General features: G+C 40.8%; 1 protein-coding gene across 1 annotated transcript; it reads left to right on the top strand.

Annotated features, from left to right (window-relative positions):
* The first annotated feature begins 5,306 nt into the window (after window positions 1–5,306).
* LOC135166083 (uncharacterized) lies at window positions 5,307–11,356 on the top strand. The gene is made up of 4 exons (XM_064128055.1): window positions 5,307–10,305; window positions 10,453–10,466; window positions 10,841–10,921; window positions 11,231–11,356. Exons 1-4 carry the CDS (start codon window positions 5,307–5,309, stop codon window positions 11,354–11,356), a joined length of 5,220 nt encoding a protein of 1,739 aa, XP_063984125.1.
* Window positions 11,357–16,353: the final 4,997 nt, after the last annotated feature.

Here is a 16,353-nt window from a genome sequence, read left to right as displayed (position 1 = left end):
GCGCTCACTGCTCTCTAATCTCTTTATTAACTCCTTACTACTTACTCCTCTTAAGAATATACCCTTGGCACCCCGGATTCATCCAACTGTGCCTCTTCCCCCACCACCGTTTTGGGGCTCTGTCTGCCATTTTCCGTCTATGGGAAATTCCCCAAAGTGGCGGAGTGGGCCAGCTACTAATGGCCTAGGCGCCATTAGTGGGACAGCGCGGGTTCTACTTTAATAAAATAATAATACTAGGTCTGAAAATCTCCGATACTACATCTATGTGACGATGTCGATTGTTGAAAAGGTTTTCCATGTCCCATTCGTAGGATTTTTCGGATCTTTCGCTTCGAAATTTTTCGTTAGGGACAGTCGGATACTCGTCACTCAACATGAAAGCTGTGTTTATAAGCGTAATTTCATGTGAGGAGCGCAAAATGACCGACATTCTGACTCGCCAATCACCCGCTGGCCGGTTTTCGAGGGGGATTGAGAATGTGGACAACCATTTTGACGTACCAACAATAATCGCATCAACTTCTTTCTTCTCTGTCAATATCCTTGCCAGGCTTTTCAGGTACGAATAGGTATACTCGTTTTTCGTATTTGCGATATTCTGTATGTGGGGATACTTTTTAAAAAGAGAAAAACCGTTTAATTTCTAGCAAATTGTATTATTGATAATAAACACTATCGTTACACTTGGTTTTACAAAGAGCACTATACACTTAGATTTTTCCGACACTGATTAATGAAACAAAAACGTCTAAATCTAAATAATCCTCGTCGAAGCAACTTCTATCACTCCTCGATTTTACTCTAACTTTACACGCACTCTCTGCTCTCTACTCTCTTTATTAACTCCTTACTACTTACCCCTCTTAGGAAAATACCCTTGGCACCCCCGATTCCACCAACTGTGCCTCTTCCCCCACCGCCGTTTTGGGGCTCTGTCTGCCATTTTCCGTCTATGGGAAATTCACCAAACGTGGCGGAGTGGGCCAGCTACTAATGGCCTAGGCGCCATTAGTGAGAGAGCGCGGGTTCTACTTTAATAACATAATAATACTAGGTCTGAAAATCTCCGATACTACATCTATGTGACCATGTCGATTGTTAAAAAGTTTTCCATGTCCCATTCGTAGGATTTTTCGGATCTTTCGCTTCGAAATTTTTCGTTAGGGACAGTCGGATACTCGTCACTCAACATGAACGCTGTGTTTATAAGCGTAATTTGATGTGAGGAACGCAAAATGACCGACATTTTGACTCGCCAATTACCCGCTGGCCGGTTTTCTCAGGAGGATTGAGAATGTGGATAACCATTTTGACGTACCAACAATAATCGCTTCAACTTTTCTTTAGTCAATATCCTATAGACGCTGTTCAGGAACGAATAGGTGTACTCATTTTTCGTATTTGAGTTATTCTCGATGTGATCATGTTAATTGTTGAACAAATTTTTCCAAGTCCCATCCGTGGTTCTTTTGATTCTTTCGCTTCGAAATTTTTCGTTAGGGACAGTCGGATACTCGACACTCAACATGAAAGCTCTCTTTATACGGGTAATTTGATGTCAGGAACGCAAAATGACCGACATTTTGACTCGCCAATCACCCGCTGGCCGGTTTTCGAGGGGGATTGAGAATGTGGGCAACCATTTTGACGTACCAACAATAATCGCATCAACTTCTTTCTTCTCTGTCAATATCCTTTCCAGGCTTTTCAGGTACGAATAGGTATACTCGTTTTTCGTATTTGCGATGTTCTCTATGTGGGGATACTTTTTAAAAAGAGAAAAACCGTTTAATTTCTAGCAAATTGTATTATTGATAATAAACACTAGCGTTACACTTGGTTTTACAATGAACACTATACACTTAAATTTTTCCGACACTGATTAATGAAACAAAAACATCTAAATCTAAATAATCCTCGTCGAAGCAACTACTATCACTGCTCGACTTTACTCTAAATCTACACGCGCTCACTGCTCTCTACTCTCTTTATTAACTCCTTACTACTTACTCCTCTTAAGAATATACCCTGGGCACCCCGGATTCATCCAACTGTGCCTCTTCCCCCACCACCGTTTTGTGGCTCTGTCTGCCATTTTCCGTCTATGGGAAATTCCCCAAACGTGGCGGAGTGGGCCAGCTACTAATGGCCTAGGTGCCATTAGTGAGAGAGCGCGGGTTCTACTTTAATAAAATAATAAAACTAGGTCTGAAAATCTCCGATACTACATCTATGTGGCCATGTCGATTGTTGAAAAAATTTTCCATGTCCCATTCGTAGGATTTTTCGATTCTTTCGCTTCGAAATTTTTCGTTAGGGACAGTTGGATACTCGTCACTCAACATGAAAGCTGTCTTTATAAGGGTAGTTTGATGTGAGGAACGCAAAATGACCGACATTTTGACTCGCCAAATTCCCGCTGGCCGGTTTTGGAGGGAGATTGAGAATCGGGATAACGATTTTGCCGTACCAACAATAATAGCATCCACTTTTTTTTCTCTGTCAATATCCTTCCTAAGCTTTTCAGGAACGAATAAGTATACTCGTTTTTCTTATTTGAGATATTCTCGATGTGATCATGTTGATCGTTGAACAAATTTCTCCGAGTCCCATCCGTGGTTCTTTACGATTCTGTCGCTTCGAAATTTTTTGTTCGGGACAGTCGGATACTCAACAGTCATCATGAAAGCTGTGTTTATAAGCGTAATTTGATGTGAGGAACGCAAAATGACCGACATTTTTACTCGCCAAATTCCCGCTGGCCGGTTTTGGAGGGAGATTGAGAATCGGGACAACGATTTTGCCGTACCAACAATAATAGAATCAACTTTTTGATGTGAAACATCTATAGGCGCACTCCTAAACCGAATCGTTGGCGTGGCGATACTTGCCGTGGCGAGCAATCGCCACGCTATACTATGGTATGCCTATCTATATTCTGTGTAGTAGAGTGTACGGTGTGGCTTCTCACTCAGTTCGACGTTGTTGTTTACTACGGTACACATAACCTGCGTTTTATTTAATTTTTCATTTCAATTTTTGACAATAAAATATGTGCGACAGTGATAACTCAGAAGATTAAAGTGATCAACCTTGTGCAAAGAAAGTGAAACTACACTATGGTATACTACCAAGTCATCAGTAAGTAGATCGTATTTTTCAAGTCTCCATAAATGTAATTATTATATTTTTATATTTAATTAATTATGTTCATATTAATCATATTAATAATTTATATAAATTATATTAATATTATCTTCAATTAAGTATTCTTTTATTATTCATGAAGGAATTAATATAGAAAAATTTATTAATAAAATTTATATTTGCAAATCTTTAGTCATATATTGCAATAATTAACTAAGATTTGAGTTCATGAGTATATTGAAGCGACACTTAAAATTTTTTTTTTTTGTGTATTTTAATATCATATTGTTTTTAAATATTTCAGTTCCCAACAATCATCGCAGGGATCACAACATATTCTTATTGAAACTGGACGCCACCCTGATCATTCAAACACAAGGCATGCTATCAATCTTGTGTAAGACTTTATTAATCGAATAGTACCAGACTATTGTAATTTTTATCGTATTTTTCTCTGTCTGTATCCTTGCTAAGCTTTTCAGGAACGAATAAGTATACTCGTTTTTCCTATTTGAGATATTCTCGATGTGATCATGTTGATCGTTGAACAAATTTCTCCGAGTCCCATCCGTGGTTCTTTTCGATTCTTTCGCTTCGAAATTTTTCGTTAGGGACAGTCGGATACTCGTCACTCAACATGAAAGCTGTGTTTATAAGCGTAATTTGATGTCAGGAACGCAAAATGACCGACATTTTGACTCGCCAATCACCCGCTGGCCGGTTTTTCCAGCAGGATTGAGAATCGGGACAACGATTTTGCCATACCAACAATAATAGCATCAACTTTTTTTTCTCTGTCAATATCCTTCCTAAGCTTTTCAGCAACGAATAAGTATACTCGTTTTTCCTATTTGAGATATTCTCGATGTGATCATGTTGATCGTTGAACAAATTTCTCCGAGTCCCATCCGTGGTTCTTTTCGATTCTTTCGCTTCGAAATTTTTCGTTAGGGACAGTCGGATACTCGTCACTCAACATGAAAGCTGTGTTTATAAGCGTAATTTGATGTCAGGAACGCAAAACGACCCTCATTTTGACTCGCCAATCACCCGCTGGCCGGTTTTCGAGGGGGATTGAGAATGTGGACAACCATTTTGACGTACCAACAATAATCGCATCAACTTCTTTTTGATGTGAAACATCTATAGGCGGACCCCTAAACTGAATCGTTAGCGTGGCGAAACTTGCCGTGGCGAGCATTCGCCAGGCTATACTAAGGTATGCCTATCTATATTCTGTGTAATAGAGTGGACGGTGTGCGGATGGGCCGCCACGCTATACTGAGGTATACCTATATATATTATGTGTAGTAGAGTGTACGGTGTGGCTTCTCACGCAGTTCCACGTGGTTCTTTATACGGTACAGATAACCTGTGTTTTATGTAATTTTTTATTTCAATTTTGGAAAATAAAATATGTGTGATAGTGATAACTTAGAAGATCAAAGTGATCAACCGTGTGCAAAGAAAGAGAAACTAGACTATGGCATACTACCAAGTCATCAGTAAGTAGATCCTATTTTTCATGTCTCCATAACTGTAATTTTATATCTATATATTTAATTAATTATATTGATATTAATCATATCAGTAATTTATAAATTATATTAGGATTAATAATTATATAAATTATATTAATATTATCTTTAATTAATTATTTTTTTATTATTCATGAAGGAATGAATATGGACAAATTTATTAACTAAATTTATATTCTCAAATCTTTAGTCATATATTGAAATAATTAACTAAGATTTGAGTTCATGAGTATATTGAAGCCATACTCAACATTTTTTTTTTTTTGGTATATTTTAATATCATATTTTTTAAAATATTTCAGTTCTCAACAATCTTCACAGGCATCACAAAATATTATTATTGAAACTGGACGCCATCCTGATCAGTTGAACACAAGGCATACCATCAATGTTGTGTAAGACTTTACTAATCGAATAGTACGAGACTATTTTAATTTTTATGTTAGATTTTATTAACATATTTATATTTTTTTCAGAGTGAACAATAAAAGAGAATATCAAAAACAATACAGGGAGCGGAACAGAGACAAATTGAAACATCGTGAAGCGGAAAGAAGAAAACGTATACAATCTTCACAAAGCATTATCGGACCGTCTACCTCTTCAAAATCAAATATAATGGAAGTAATGGAAGAACCAGTAAGTGCTACTTCATCTACTCTTCAAAATAAAAGAGACAGCCAAAAAAGATACAGGGAAAAGAACAGAGAAAAATTGAGACAGCGTGAAGCGGAAAGAAGGAGACGTCTACAGAATGCAGAAAGTATTATAGAATTATATACTTCTCCAAATATAGAAAATATAGAAATAATTACGGAACCAATAATCGTGATAGATGAAGTAAGTACAAATCCTCGAAATTTAACTGGTTTGGGAGAAATGGAGCATGAAGTGTTTGACATACCACAGCAAAATTTAACTAACCCATCAAGCGCAAATATTGCCAAAATTCCGAATAACTATAGTCAATTTAGACACCATAGAACAGCTCATGAATATTTCATCAGTAACTTTAAAAATAATGAATTTGGACATCCTTGTTCAATTTGTGATCGACTTTGGTTTGAAAAAGATTTAAAGAAACCATCTACATCTGGAACTATAATTAATACAATAGCCAATGTGGAAAATGTGGATTCCCTTAAAATTTGCTCTACTTGTAAATCAGCATTAGACAAAGAAAAGATTCCTATCTTGTCAGTTTATAATGGATTTCATTACCCAAAAATACCACAGCATTTACCAAAAATCGATTTCATCACTGAAAGGCTTATTTCTCCACGAATTCCTTTCATGCAAATAAGAAGATTAAGACACGTTCAAGGACAATTCGGTATATACGGACAAATTATCAATGTTCCTGTTGTTGTTGATACAATGGCACGATCACTTCCAAGAAATGTCAATGATGAACATTGCATTTATGTACACATTAAAAAAAAAATGATTCATAAAAGTAGTTTTGTACATGGCTTAGTTAACATCGGATCAATTAAAAAATGGTTATACTATTTGATTACTACACCTTTATATCAGCACTACAAAATTACAGTTGATAAATCATTTTTTATTCAAGAAACACCACTAATTACACAACAGAACATAAATGAATTTAGCGAAAATATTGATCTTGAAGAAAGCCTTACTGCTCAACAACAAACTTTGGTATGGAATGAGGAAAAATATTTGCGATTAGCGCCAGGGCAACAGAATATTCCACAGAGTTTATTATTCGACGAGCATGCCGAAGAGCTATCATTTCCTAGTATTTACATGGGACACTTTCGGAAATTCAGAGATACAGTCAACGTTACGCCTTTTATGATGGCATCTAGTGAATTGCGGCGTAAGGATCGTCGAGGAGTCGATCCGTATCACTTGTTATATATGGCTGTAAAAATTATGAGACTGCGAGTTCGTGACTGTTTAACGATCGCGTTTAAACTTGTTGGTACAGATAGCACTATAACCAAGGAACAAGTTCAATCTGAAGACTATATTCATAACTGCATGGAGTCAAATCTAGCTTTCTTACGTTCAATACCAAATTCAGTTTGGTATTGGTCTTCAAGGAAAAAAGATTTGTTTGCAATGATACGGCAGCTAGGGAAGCCAACTGCATTCATGACACTAAGCGCAAATGAAATAGGGTGGCCGGATTTATTAACATTGCTGTATAAATTAGCTGAAGGAAAAGAAGATGTGCAAAATCTCATCGTACCAGAACTCAACTTTATCCAAAAAAGTTCATTAATTAACAACGATGCTGTAACATGTGCTATTCATTTCAACAAGCTAGTTAATGTTATAATGACGATTTTACAATCAAAGAAGTTTAGTCCTTTTGGTAAATTTAGAGTCATAAACTACTTTCTGAGGATTGAATTTCAACATCGTGGAAGTCCACACGCGCATATTCTTTTATGGCTTGATAATGCTCCCAGCGATATTCTTAGAACAGAGCAAAAAAAAGCAATAGAAATGATTGATAATTTAGTGTCAGTATCAACTTCAGAGGCATCCGGAAATATAAAATTACTTACCCATAAGCATACTTTCACGTGCTACAAAAAAATTAGATCCTCTTCAGTGCAAAAGTGCCGATTTGAAGCACCATTCATGCCTTGTAAATCCACAATGATTTTAATACCGATGGAAAAAACTGATCCACTTTACAAAAAACATTTGATAAGATATAATGAAATAAGAATTAACTTAGAAAGTAATGATTATGGCAGTATTGATGATTATTATGAAAGTAATAATATCAGATCAGACGAAGAATACACAGATATTCTAAGATCTGGTATTAGTAGGCCAAAAATATTCTATAAACGACATCCATCCGAAAAATGGCACAATACTTTCAATCCGTTTGTTTTTAATGTATTAAAATCTAATATGGATTTCCAAATAATTACGGAAGAATATTCTTGTGCGGCATACGTGGTTGAATATGTAAATAAGACCAACAGAGGTATTAGTAGTTTGCAACGTCAGATAATAGAAGTTATGAATGAAAATCCCGAATTTGATATTGTTGAAATAACTCGTAAAATGAGTGTTGACATGCTAAATACCATTGAGATGAGTAGTCAAGAAGCTGCTTGGTATCTTCTACGGTTACCAATGTCTAAATCATCAATAGCAATTCAGTATATTAATACTTGTTGGCCTATTGAACGACAGAGGATTAAAAAAACACAAAAACAAATAGATGAACTGGATGACGAATCGACGGATATTTGGAAGGAAGATTGGTATGATAAGTATCAGAAACGGCCAGAAGAACTGGAAGCTATTTCGTTAGCTCAATTTGTTTCCAAATATACCAAAAACAAGAAGGGGGAATACGTCAAAAAACAGCAGCCTCGAATTATTCGTTATAGAAATTATGACATGGCTCAGGATTACAACGAGTACAGAAGAGAAATGGTTACCTTACATATACCATTTAGAAATGAAGATACAGAAATATTAGCAGATATGAAATTCACAACTATCTATGATATACACGAAAATGAAATTTTAGAAAAGAGAAAAGAATTTGAGTTGAATATTGATGTTCAGAAGACAATTGATATATGCCGACAGTTATGTCATGAGGATGAGCCAATAGATAACGAATCAGAAATTCGAGACTTGGCTACAAGATTTCCAGAACCAAACCCTTTCGAAGAATTGTACAGAAATCCGGATGCTGCTGTTAATGAAGATTTACGTATAGCTACACTTAAAAGCTTGGGAGCAATAGCCAAAAGACGAGAAAACATCATGAGTAATGATCGTTTTTGCGAGCTGATGAGAAGTGCAAATGAAAAGCAAAAAGATTTGCTTTTACACGTCATTCATCACAATTTATTGGCGGAAAAGTCTCCTTTACAATTATTTTTTACTGGGCCAGCTGGATGTGGAAAAACCTTCGTAATAAAATTGATAATGGAAATCTATAACAGATTTTCTGAAAATGATGGGTTCTGCAATTCATATATTACGTGTGCTTCGACTGGTAAAGCTGCAGTAGCTATTGATGGAACTACTATTCATACTGCATTAAAAATATCGTTATCAAAACTAATTCCGTTATCTATAGAAAGAGCACAACAATATCGATGCTTATTTAAATACGTCAAAGTTTTAATAATTGACGAAATCAGTATGATTGGTGCCGAGCTCATGAACCAAATAGACGCAAGACTAAAGCAAATAACTGGAAATTTTGATGAAAATTTTGGTGGACTAGACATTATTTTTATTGGAGATTTGCGGCAGCTACCTCCAGTCCGAGCAACTCCAATCTATAAGCAGTCAAAACAACGGATGGTTGGACCCTTACTTTGGCGAGGATTAAAATTCTACGAATTAACTCAAATAATGCGTCAAAATAACGAAATGTTTGCTTCTATTCTCACTAAAATTGGTAGTGGTATAATTTTAAATGATAATGAATTGGCCGTTATCGAGTCCAGATTTTTTACGAAGGAAGATGTCTCACAACGGTGTCCAAGTGGTGTACGATTATTCCATGATAATGCATCGGTTAACGCATACAACATGCAAGCTCTACAAACTGAAAATAAAATAGATTCAATTGCAATAGACGTGATTTCTGGCTGTACTAATCATGAGCAGGAAGCGAATATGAGACAAAAATTGCACAAGATGTCAGTGATTGATACAGGAGGGTTGCCATACGAAATTATTTTTGTTATTGGCAAACCTTACATTATTACAACTAACATAGACGTGGTAGACGGATTAGCTAATGGCGCCGTTGGAAACCTTATTCATATCGAACAAAACGAAGAAAATCAAGTTACTCGCATATGGCTAGTTTTTCCAGATAAAAACACTGGTACAGTGGCTAGAAGAAAAGCCGCTGCCTTTGTTGCAGAACATTATATCGATAAACGTGCTGTGCCTATTGTGCGTCGAACTTCAGCAATATCACTCAATAATAATAAAACTATTGTGGGTAAAAGAAATCATTTCCCATTGATATCAGGATGTGCTATGACTATTCATAAGTCTCAAGGAGGTACTTATGACGAGGTGGTGTATGAGTATAGTAAAAGTCATAGTATTCCATTACTTTACGTAGCTTTAACACGAGTAACGAGTGCTGAAGGGTTGTTTATATATAATAGTACGGATGATTTAAGATTTTATTATGGAAGGAGAGTTGATCCATCAGTTTCAAGCTTACAGCACGAATTTGAAAGATTATCTTTAAACCGACTAACTACATTGCAAGGATTGATCACTGATTTTATCAACTCCAGAAATAAATTAACCATATACACTTTAAACTGTCAAAGTCTCAGGAAACATGCTGCTGATTTACAAGATCCTATTTGTAGAAATTGTAACTTTTTGTTGCTAACTGAAACATGGTGTCCTGCAGATGAAGCAGTTGACGTATGTAACTTTCATTGTATTGCAAAATTTAAACGACCAAATGCTAGAGCCGCTGGAGTGGCCATTTACAAAAACAATAACACTTCACATATTACTACACTCAACATGGATCTAGCAGTTCAAAATGCTACAGAAGTTCATGTTTCCCAAACATCTATTGGTGATATGTGTGCTTCACATGTTAAACTAGAAGACGGAAGTGAATTACTTATGATTGTAGTATACATTTCACCTAATAACAAAATCGATCATATAATTTCATTTTTACATGAAAGGTTATTTCCTTATAGCCAAAGAGGTTCAATAATTTTTAAAACAAATAAATATAAATTGCCATTAATTTTAGCTGGAGACTTTAATGTAAATTTTGCAAGAGCTGAATCAATGCCATTAATGACATTTCTTCAAGAAGAATTTCAATTGCAAATCAATAATAATCCAAGAGAATCTACTACCAAATATGGAACAACAATAGATGCTGTATTTGTGAGATATCTTGATGGTGTTTCATCCAATACTTTTGTAACGTACTTTAGTTATCATCGACCAATCGTCACGATAATACCGGCAGAGGAAAAATCGAATATAACTATTACTGAAGTTACAGATGAAAATAGTTAAATTGTAGCCACTTGATATTAATATCGAATTTTTATATCCCATGTAAATAAATGTTTATTAAATAAAGTTATCATTTTCTGTAAGAAATTTGTAATACTTCATTTGTTCATAAGGCTATATTTAATTCCTGTAATAATATTATCTTTTATGCATATTACTTGTTTCTCTGTAAATATCCTTTCCAGGCTTTTCAGGTACGAATAGGTATACTCGTTTTTCGTATTTGAGATATTCTCTATGTGGGGATACTTTTTAAAAAGAGAAAAACGGTTTAATTTCTAGCAAATTGTATTATTGATAATAAACACTAGCGTAACACTTGGTTTTACAAAGAACTCTATACACTTAAATTTTTCCGACACTGATTAATGAAACAAAAACGTCTAAATCTAAATAATCCTCGTAGAAGCAACTTCTATCACTCCTCGATTTTACTCTAACTCTACACGCGCTCTCTGCTCTATACTCTCTTTATTAACTCCTTACTACTTACTCCTCTTAAGAAAATACCCTTGGCACCCCCGATTCATCCAACTGTGCCTCTTCCCCCACCACCGTTTTGGGGCTCTGGCTGCCATTTTCCGTCTATGAGAAATTCCCCAAACGTGGCGGAGTGGGCCAGCTACTAATGGCCTAGGTGCCATTAGTGAGAGAGCGCGGGTTCTACTTTAATAAAATAATAAAACTAGGTCTGAAAATCGCCGATACTACATCTATGTGGCCATGTCGATTGTTGAAAAAATTTTCCATGTCCCATTCGTAGGATTTTTCGGATCTTTCGCTTCGAAATTTTTCGTTAGGGACAGTCGGATACTCGTCACTCAACATGAAAGCTGTGTTTATAAGCGTAATTTGATGTCAGGAACGCAAAATGACCGACATTTTGACTCGCCAATCACCCGCTGGCCGGTTTTTCCAGGAGGATTGAGAATGTGGATAACCATTTTGACGTACCAACAATAATTGCATCAACTTTTCTTTAGTCAATATCCTGCCTAGGCTGTTCAGGAACGAATAGGTATACTCATTTTTCGTATTTGAGATATTCTCGATGTGATCATGTTGATTGTTGAACAAATTTTTCCAAGTCCCATCCGTGGTTCTTTACGATTCTTTCGCTTCGAAATTTTTCGTTAGGGACATTCAATGCCGCTATAAGGAAACAACCCTGCCGGGTTATGGTTTCCGGAAAACGCGAATCCGCTGCCAAGTTTCTCCGGTCTTGGAAAAATCCAGATCTGCCAGCAAGCCGGAGGACATTTCGCTACAATGACAGCACTTTTCTTATTGAAAAGGACTGGAATTGCACCCACGGGGAACCACGGGGAGGTAGTCCCTGGCCTAAGCCCAGATTTGTAGGACCTCACGCATTACTGCCCCTCAATGGTCCGTTTCCCAAATTCACAACGGATGCCATTACAATCAAAAGAACATCTGATGGAATTTAGGACTCAGCGAGGTACCGATTTCCATGGTTCGGTTTCCATGTTTATATTTGGTAATATTATCGAATTATTATCGAAACAACCAGGAACACACACCACGCACTTGGCATTATCCTTACTTCAAGTACCCCTGTACAACCTCAACTGGTGGTCCGGCTAGTAGAGATAGAACCATCTCGAGGTTTTGGTCCCCAGTGAAGTGCACACGAAGCCCAATCGTATTTCAAATGCGTTCGAGCCTGTGGGGAGGCTCCTAGTTGGACTCAGGGTCCGCGGGTTCGTCATGCCCGTGATCCAGGGGGGGTTGCCCACCCCCCTTTCCACCCTGCGGGGAGTAGGTAGGGACACTCAATGCGGTTGTATGAAAACAACCTTGCCAGGTTATGGTTTTCGGAAACCTCGCATGGCCTATTAATCTACTCTACTTACATAATATCAAACACTTAGGCCATTACCGACTGCCAAGGGCGGGTTTGGAAAAATCCATACTGTCGGCCGGTTCAGAGGGCCGAAGGACACTTTGCAACCATGACGGCGCCAGGTCACAAGTGACTGACGCAGGCATGGCTCCCGCGGGGAACCTCGGGGCGGTGGTCCTTGGTGTCAGCCTGACACCCAGAATGTGAAAAGTGGATAAGGGTATTTGGGATTAAAGGAAATAGAATAGAAGAAGAAGAGGAGGAAAAGAGAAGAGGTGACTTTAATACTCATTCGTATCTCCAACCGGGACAGGGTTACCCGGAGAAGGTTACAGGGTTCCTGTCCCACGACTCTCGTCTCCGACAACAAGAGCTGGTTGGTCCCATTTATTCGTTCACTCATCGTCGCCGCGATTTCTAATTTCCGCGTACGTTTCCAGGCATTTCAACCACATACATTCCCTGCAAAAATCCGCGAACACGGCGAATGACTCCCTGGACGACACTAACGCTTGTGCCGCCTGGGGCCATGGGCGATTCCCGATTATTCCCCCGATGCACTCCCGCTGTGGTGCATATATCGGATAGTCCATGATGAGGTCCTGGACTGTGTCTTCAGCCTGGTCGCACTCGCAGTTGCGTGATTGGGCAAGTCACCGGTCATGAAGATAAGACCGGAATTGCCCATGCCCTGTCAGGACCTGCGAGACCCAGTGGTCGCACTCGACCCACTTAGCTCCCAGGCACGCCGCACTATCGGGGAAGAACGCAAAGGCGTTCCTCCCGTTTGAAGCCCGCTCGAACCTACTCCGCCAGAGATTTCTGATCTTTTTTTTTTATTTCCTCAACGGCCTCGATTCGGGCGGCCGTTGTTACCAACGCGCGGATTTGCGGGGTCTATCTGCATCTCCTATTCTGACGGGAATGCCTTTCTTGGCTTGGTAGCGCGCTGCTCTTTCCCTCACTAATAGGTCCACAGGAAGAACTCCCGCCGCTGCGCAGAGTGCTTCGTGTGAGGCCGTCCTATACGCGCCAGTCACCGTCAGCAGCGCGCTCCTCTGTGCGGTACGGAGTTTCTTCCAGTCGTAGGGTGTGCACCGGTCCACCCACCCGTGGGCTGCATACGACGCGACAGCCTGAAAAACGCCCTGAAATACTACCTTAACCGATCGGTATCGGAGTCCCCAATGCTTGTGCATTAGGGCCGATAGCCGAGTGAAAAGGACCCGAGCCTTTTTTTGTACATATTCGGTATGGGTCCGGACCCGCATGTTCCTATTAAAATGTACCCCGAGGTACCTAACGCTCTCCTTAAACCGGATCTTCTCCCCGGCGAGCCTAATCTCGGGTGGGCGGATATCCAACGCCGGTTTCACGCGTCGGCGTGTCTTTCGCGCCCGATCGTACCTGTACTGCGTCGGCGGCGCTCTCTTCTGCGAATTGCATGACAGGACTATTGCCTCTGTCATGCTCTTCGAGAGTTCGAGCTTCGCCGATGCGCACCACGAGGCGATGTGATTAACGACGCCTTGACCTATTCTTTCTATCTCCTTACGCGAGTCGGCCGATAAAACCGCGATAAGGTCGTCCGCGTAGTCGACTTCGATTTCGCCGAAGTTTTGCTCGATGCTCTTGAGGAGGGCATCGAACATGAGATTCCAGCAAGCGGGGCCCAGGACTGATCCTTGTGGACAGCCCCGGGTGACCGGCTTGGAAATCTCTTGGTCGCTCCAGGCGATCTTGACGGTCCGATTGTCAAAGTAGCTCCGGAGCACTTCGAAGACATTCTTCGGACAGTCTCGATCCGCCAAAGACTGGAGGACTAGGGGCCACCACACGTTGTCAAAGGCTCCTGAAATATCGTAAAGGAGTCCAATGACGTACCTCTTGGCGTTACCGCGTTCGACTATTTCACGCAACTCTACTATCGCGTCTTCCGTGGAGCGTCCAGGCAGAAAGCCATATTGACGTCCTGATAATTTGTCCTCGGTAAGGACTTTCGCCGTAAGGATCCCGTGCAGGACCTTTTCGAAAAATTTCCCGACAACCGACAAGAGGCAAATGGGACGGTAGGATTTGGGGTTGGACACATCCTTGTGAACTCCTTTGAGGAGAGTACGAAGGGTGCCGACTTTCCAAACGGCGTGGAAAACGCCGTGCTTCAGGCAGGCGTTGAAGAGTCGAGTGAAGATGTGAGGTATCCTCATGACCGCGACTTTCAGGACCCTAACTTCTACTAAATCGCATCCTGCGGCTTTGTAATTCTTAAGGGTCTTATAAGACCCTTAAGCTGGTCGTCCGTCAAGTCTCGTGCGTCTTCCGGCTGGACCGTTAGGTTCCTCGCGCGTTCGCGTATCTCCGTCTGTTCGGGTGTGTCCTTGTTGGGGTCATCGTTGGGTACGTGTGTGTCCAACAGTACGTCAGCAGTCTCACGCATCGTAAGTGTCGTTCCATTCGCGGTTCTAAGAGTGCTGAGTACCGTGCCTACACGCAATTTATCAGAGGCGATTTATAATGAAAGCCCCAGGGATTTTCGTTGCTTTCCGTCATTACGTAACCGCGCCAGCTGTTTTCTTTACAAGCCCCAGGTAGCCTGGTATACGACCGCAGGACTACACGATACCTATTCTGTTTAATTTTTCGTGCGTCAGGGTTAGTCTCCCTTCGGTAGCCGTTACGGAGACGACTGACTAGCTTGCGTTTGCTGGTCAGCTCCTCGGTCCATCACGGATTCGCGCGACGGTAGTGTTTACGGCGCGGCATCGAATCTTGGTAGGCTTTGGTGAGTACGTCACCCAGTACCTCTGCCATTCTCTCAACATCCGCTGAGGAATCCAGCGGATGGTCCGCGAGTTTCTCACGGGGCCTCCTCATCGACGGTCGCCTCGAACTTTTCCCAGTCGGCGCGACGAACGTTGAACCGCATGGTAGAGCCCCCGCCGACCCCGGAGTTATTGACACGATGTGAGGAGCTCCGGATCGCGAACCGAAAACGAACAGACGTGTGGCCACCTGTGGATCACTTGTCTTGCAACCTCCAAGCACGTATGAATTTATACATGCCAGGGTTTCCAGAGTGACGTCGATGAACGACGTACCTGCGGCACACCTGAAGGTTGGGCCCCGACTGGCATCATTCGCGACGCGGAGACCGAAGGACTCGATGAGCTTACCATGGAGCCCCAGAGGGAGTGTTGGGCGTTGGCATCAGCCGCCACCAGAACGCGGCGACCTCTGCGGAAGATGAGAATATTTTCGAGCTGGCTCATGTAGATTTCTATGTCGTCGGAGTACTGACAATAACTGGAGACGACGAAAAAGGATCCACCGGGGACGCGGGCGTCAACACAAACCCAATGTGCTGTAGATAGCTGGGACACGTAAGCAATCTCCACGATGGAGTTGCACGCAACGACCGCCGCCCACAGTCTCTCCGTTGAGCACGCGGCAATACGCATTCCGAGTCCTAGGCCGCGGATGGCCCAGGTGTTCGCCTCACGAATGGCATAAGGCTCTTGGAGCAACAGTATGTCTAGACGCTCATTGCGAACTAGCTGGAAGACCTCCCCGGTTACTGCACTTGAGCGGGACATGTTCATTTGCATTATCCTAAGGTCGCGTTGCGAGCCCGGTCCCTCGATCGTGGTGGTCCGGTGAGGATGACCTACTGGGACGGGGGGTACCGGTGATTCTCCGGTCGCGACGCGATCCCTATCGATCCTACTTAAGCTAACGTGGCACTCGCGAATCCTACCTAATAAA

Source organism: Diachasmimorpha longicaudata, chromosome 9, assembly GCF_034640455.1.
Source record: "Diachasmimorpha longicaudata isolate KC_UGA_2023 chromosome 9, iyDiaLong2, whole genome shotgun sequence".
Taxonomy (NCBI): Eukaryota; Metazoa; Arthropoda; class Insecta; order Hymenoptera; family Braconidae; genus Diachasmimorpha; species Diachasmimorpha longicaudata.
This window is presented reverse-complemented; position numbering and strand designations above follow the sequence as displayed.

Bases quoted from the DNA above. Each gene is read 5' to 3' on its own strand.
- LOC135166083 (XM_064128055.1), top strand. From the start codon at position 5,307: ATGGAAGTAATGGAAGAACCAGTAAGTGCTACTTCATCTACTCTTCAA. The intron at 10,922-11,230 runs GTACGAATAGGT...ACTCCTCTTAAG, and splicing joins ATCCTTTCCAGGCTTTTCAG to AAAATACCCTTGGCACCCCC.